The sequence below is a fragment of the Sinocyclocheilus grahami genome, unplaced genomic scaffold, assembly GCF_001515645.1.
Source record: "Sinocyclocheilus grahami isolate Dianchi unplaced genomic scaffold, SAMN03320097.WGS_v1.1 scaffold338.1, whole genome shotgun sequence".
NCBI lineage: Eukaryota > Metazoa > Chordata > Actinopteri > Cypriniformes > Cyprinidae > Sinocyclocheilus > Sinocyclocheilus grahami.
Genome location: NW_015505517.1, coordinates 628,073 through 633,178, shown reverse-complemented (window position 1 = coordinate 633,178; position 5,106 = coordinate 628,073). Strand labels below are relative to the sequence as shown.

General features: G+C 38.5%; 1 protein-coding gene across 1 annotated transcript in view; it reads left to right on the top strand.

The window, feature by feature from the left end:
• Positions 1-1,147, top strand: part of LOC107602960 (cytochrome c oxidase assembly protein COX16 homolog, mitochondrial-like) — a 4,053-nt gene extending 2,906 nt beyond the window's left edge. Inside the window, exon 4 of the mRNA XM_016295608.1 lies at positions 319-1,147. Within this exon, the coding sequence (XP_016151094.1) occupies positions 319-438 (120 nt within the window). The 3' untranslated portion in view covers positions 439-1,147. The remainder of the gene's footprint in view (positions 1-318) is intronic.
• Positions 1,148-5,106: the final 3,959 nt, after the last annotated feature.

Below are 5,106 nucleotides of genomic sequence, written 5' to 3'. Positions count from 1 at the left end.
GCGAACATTTTGGCGGCGTTATGCAAATCTTCCCACATAGTGACGTAGGTATGTTGGGGGCGTGTTAGAATGAGCCGTTTTAGGTAGGTGTGGCTTACTTAACTTTTATAAAGAATATCTCTTTGGATTTGAGATTTTAGTCTTTGCAACTTTACAGATCTTCTTTATGCACCAAGAGCTTGTAACACTCCAAAGAGAAAGGAAAAATTGAAATCGCATCATATGACCCCTTTAAAATTCTGTGTTTGTGCATGTGATTTGTGGCTTTGAAAAATAAAAAGATGATTTAATATAGCATAATCTCTTTTATTCCTACAGAAATTAAAGGATTTGGACTTGGATGTATGGAAGAACATTCGTGGCCCACGTCCCTGGGAGGATTCGACGGAGTACCAGGAGGAGCAGCTAGCTCGACTAGAAAAGCACATAGAACTCTAAAACCTTAAACTCCCCCTGCTGGCCCACAGATGTAAGACGCCCATAAAAACTGCAGTGTACCATGATTGTCACTGTATAATAAATCAGCACGATCACATTATATCTAGATCAGAAACTACCAAATTGGACTCTACTGTCTGGTGTTTGGAATGCCACTTTGTTGTCTTTTTTGGAAATATATGTCCTTGTACACTTGTGTGGCTGGGTATGTGTAGCAGACTCTCTGTACACTTTGGTGCTCCTATATTTTTATGGCATCAGGAAGGTTGTAACCATATGTCAGTTCACATTCACAGTAATGCATAACTCAAGCCCCAGTGCTGCATCTGAGAGAATAAAACCCCTTGCTCTTTCAGTGGTGCAAACAGAACCAATGGTGCCTGTGCACATGATGGGTGAATGGTACAGTCTAAAGGCAGTAGGCATGAATGACCTTCTGTACACCTGTGCTGGATCAGCCTACTGCTCACTACATCTCATTCCAGCAAGCATGTCGTGGAGTGTGTAGAATATGATGATCAGCAGTTTGGACATTATTGTCTTTTCTGCAACAATCTCCGGAAGTCAAGGGCCATGCTTTCTTGATGAGCTTATTTAGGCTGTTGGTCTCTAGCAGTGTCTCTCTGGGTCCTTGAGTGTGTGAAAAGCTAATAATTTATTTGAATGCAAAATATACATAAATGTGGCTGCACAATTAATCAAAATAAATTGCGATTATAGCTTAGTGTGATTATGAAATCAAAGGCAGAAATTTATTTAAGTGTATAGTCTCTTGTGCAGTGTGTTTCAGAGTGAAGAGCGGCACTGTTACTCATGTGCGGCTTAGTGTTTTCAGCGCCTCAATTCACACATCTCTGGATGTGCAGTGAGTTTAATGTGCCTCTTGGGAACTCGATGTGTGGTATGTTCTCTTTATTTACACATTTGCACAATGACCAACATTCCGGTGGATAGAACTTTGCCAAAAGGGAAAGATTTTAACGTTTGACAGTGAAGAATTTAAGACATAAATATTACTATTGTAATTTGTAAAACAAAAATCATTATTAGGCCTTTAATTATCATTTTTTTTTATTTTACAGGGCAATTGTAATTTAACCCTTTAAGCCCTAAGCACAATTGTTGAAGCACAAATTCAACAATTCGTCTCCTCCGCATCACCCTGGTGCCATTTTGGAGAATATCCACTGAACGTAAACTGCGTATGCTGTTCTGTGTCAGCTGCGTCACACGGATACGCTGTTTCCGTTCAGATCAAATCACAACAACGTAGGAAACAGATCCGGTGTGACTCATAAAGTCATTTTTTTTTTCTTTTGCACACAAAAAGTATTCTCGTAGCTTCGTATAATTGCGGTTGAACCACTGATGTCACATGGATTATTTTACAGATCTCCTTGCTACGTTTCTGGACTTGGGAACATTTCAGTTGCGTTGCTGTCTATGCAGGGTCAGACAGCTCTCAGATTCCATCAAAAATATCTGAATTTGTGTTCCGAAGATGAATGAAGGTCTTACGGGTTTGAAACGACATGAGGGTGAGTAATTAATGACAGAATCTTCATTTTTGAGTGAACTAACCCTTTAATGAATTTATGTCTTGATGTTTCCCGTTTCTTTTCACATTAACTTGTGAGAAAACGGGCGTGCTCATTTTTACAGTTTAGTTTGGTGCTACAAGTGGTACAGATATGACTCGTATGTATATGATTCAATTTGAACAGTATTTATGCTAACATAAATATGCTCATTTATGCTAATATTCATATCTATTGTAGCTTTAGAAATTAAGAGACATTTTACAGGGTTCAACACCAAGGACCCCCCATTTTAGAATAATCAATGCTATTTTTAGAAATGCGTTTTTATACTTCATAATTTTATACTTCATTTAATGAAAAGGTTTCTTTACAAAAACTTTTTTTTTTAAGCGTTCTTTCTAACAACAGCAATGTATAATAATACATCTCAGAAAACCAAATGGTTAAATTTGCAAGGCATAAAACTGGATGTACAAGATCAATGAATGCAAGATTTTTGGTGGTATTGCAGAACTAGCCTAAAAAGACCAGTGACTGTTAACTGCTGTTCTCTCAGCCAGCCCAAAAAAATCTCTCTCACTGGTCCCAGGCCAGCCAGCCATTCTTAGTGTTGAGCTGAGCTTGAGATATATATTATCATTTACTGTGATAATCCCTTTAACTCCGAAACTTGTCGGTTGACTGTCTGTGCTCACTTTGTGATTGTGGTTTAATGTTGCTCAGAGTTGTGTATGGTACTATGCAACCTGCACATCATCATCCATAAATGCATCAGTGTGATGCTACAGAGCAAGCGCTAATATCTGGGTAGAATATCACCTCCTGCTGTTTTGATCAATGCTACACCTATGGTTGTGTGATTTTAAAAGGTCTAATCTTTGGTTTATCTTGCATCCAGCTGTGGAGAAGCACACGGTCTTGATTCCGACCTGGAGTGCATGTGTATTTCCAAACAGGATCTGGGCACAGGCTGCCGCTCTCAGGCTAATGTTAACTCCAGCACTGACTCATCTGTGTGATGTGAAGCTTTGTTCGGAGGCACATTTTAACAAGCCCCTGCTGACTTTCCCTCTTCCCCCTGGTCACTCTCCTGCTGGAAATTCCAGCACTGTCATATCATGTGCTCCGTCACTTTAATTGCTCAAGTGGGAATGATCCTCAAGGGCCGAACGGAACACGTCAACAAATCTGACTTCAGGAGTCCAGATATCCTCAGGGGGCATTAAAGCCACTCATGTGTCCAGTTCGAGTCAAAACAGTGTTGACAGGCTCTAGTATGTTTCAATAAACTTTTGAGATGTTTTGGCTGGTCAGGTAAGGAGCACAAAAACAGACTAATTAATTTGTCATGACAAGTGTTGCTGTAGCAGAGAAGTGCTTTTATAACAGTGAATTTTCTACAGGACATTCATTTGATGCTGGCTAAAAGTGTTTAATTTATTATTAATTTGTTTTTAGCCTATCATTAATTATTATATTCATTTATGTAATAAAATGAGAAATGTGTTCTGTATTTTGCACAGTAACCCATTATTTGCCATGATTTGGTCTTTGAATAAGGTAATTGAAGATGTGGTTAACTTACATTCTCACTTAATTGTATATTTCTTATTTTTTTAAGTAATATAAATATATATATATTCCCTATATGGATGGAATTTCTTATTACTATCAGTGTTAAAAATGGTGGAAATTGTCATAATTCTTCAAGGTTTTTGGTGAATAGAATGTTAAAAAGAGCAACATTTATTAGAAATCAGTTATAAAGTTAGTCTTTACTGCCATTTTTGATCAATTTAATGCATAAATAAAAGTATTAATTTCTTAAATATATGATTTAAAAAATCTAAATGTGAGCAAAGAGTAAAATGCCTTGCTCAGAAACACAGACATGACAGAGCTGAACTGTGATCTCAACAACTCAGTCACCTCAGCTTGACAAGCAGTGGTGACTTGAACACGTAACCTCTTCCACCCAGATCCTTAACCATTAGATTAACAACCCACTAACAGATTTATGTGGACAAGTCTCCTTTACTGCAGTGTGAGGAAGCCACTTTTCCCTGAAACACTGAGCAATTTATCTGACTCCCCACTAAGGGTGGCACTTGCATTTAAATTAGACCTCTTGAACTACTGTCAGACCTCCACCACAGAGCTAGAGCCTTATTGATGTTAGTAAACATCTTGTCATTGCAGAGATGAACATTTCAGTCTAATTCATTCCACTTTCACTGCCGCAGAGGAACAAAATGAGCCTGCAACTATTTAAATGTATGATGTTGCCTAGTGAGTGTGTGCATGCTTCTAATATTAGTTTTGCAAACTAAAACTTAGAAATCTGGCTTAGGCATTGTCAGGCTTCACACATAGGCACATGTACAGTGTAACGTCTCAATTAATTCTGAGGGAACATTTTGCCTAACGCTAAGGCGTTCAGAGTGGTTTTAATGTATTGTTTTGTGGTTGCAAATGTGATTTGGCTAGAACAGTAAACGCCACAGAACGCATTTTGAAATTCCACTGAGCTACTTTTCCCACTGTTTTTCTGTGTAAACACGAGTAGACGGACATCTTTGACGTTCCGTTCGCATGTTTTGCAGTGTCTCGCATATGAGGCGGCGCTCAAAAACCGTGGAGCTCAAGTTTAAAGACGTTTAACGTTTAAAAAACACGTTTTTCGAAGATCAACACGTTCTGTGTGAATGGTCTCTTTTGCATTTTAGACTTTTCTTTCTGTTTTATACCACTTTGTTGGTTGTTGACTGACTGTATGTTTGAATTAAAATGCAAATTATTATAAGATTTTAGGAAGCCAAATGAGTGTCAGAGACTCAGAGCAGATATTTGAAAGCCGCTAGGGAAAGTATCTCCATTCTCCTCCTTCCAGTGTCCTTCATAATTGGACCAATCCAGAAGTCAAAGGTCAGTGGGAGCTTAGTGATTTGGATGAAGGTGGCACAAATGAATTAATTCCCACAGGTAGCCAATCCAGCAGCTATTGCAATGCACAAAGAAGACTTGTGGAAGATGCTGTGAGACTCGACTTGTCAACTGTAAATATGACTCAGTATGTTTGGCTCAAATCCATCAGATCTCACCTGCGGAGCCTCAGCACAAAGGAGAC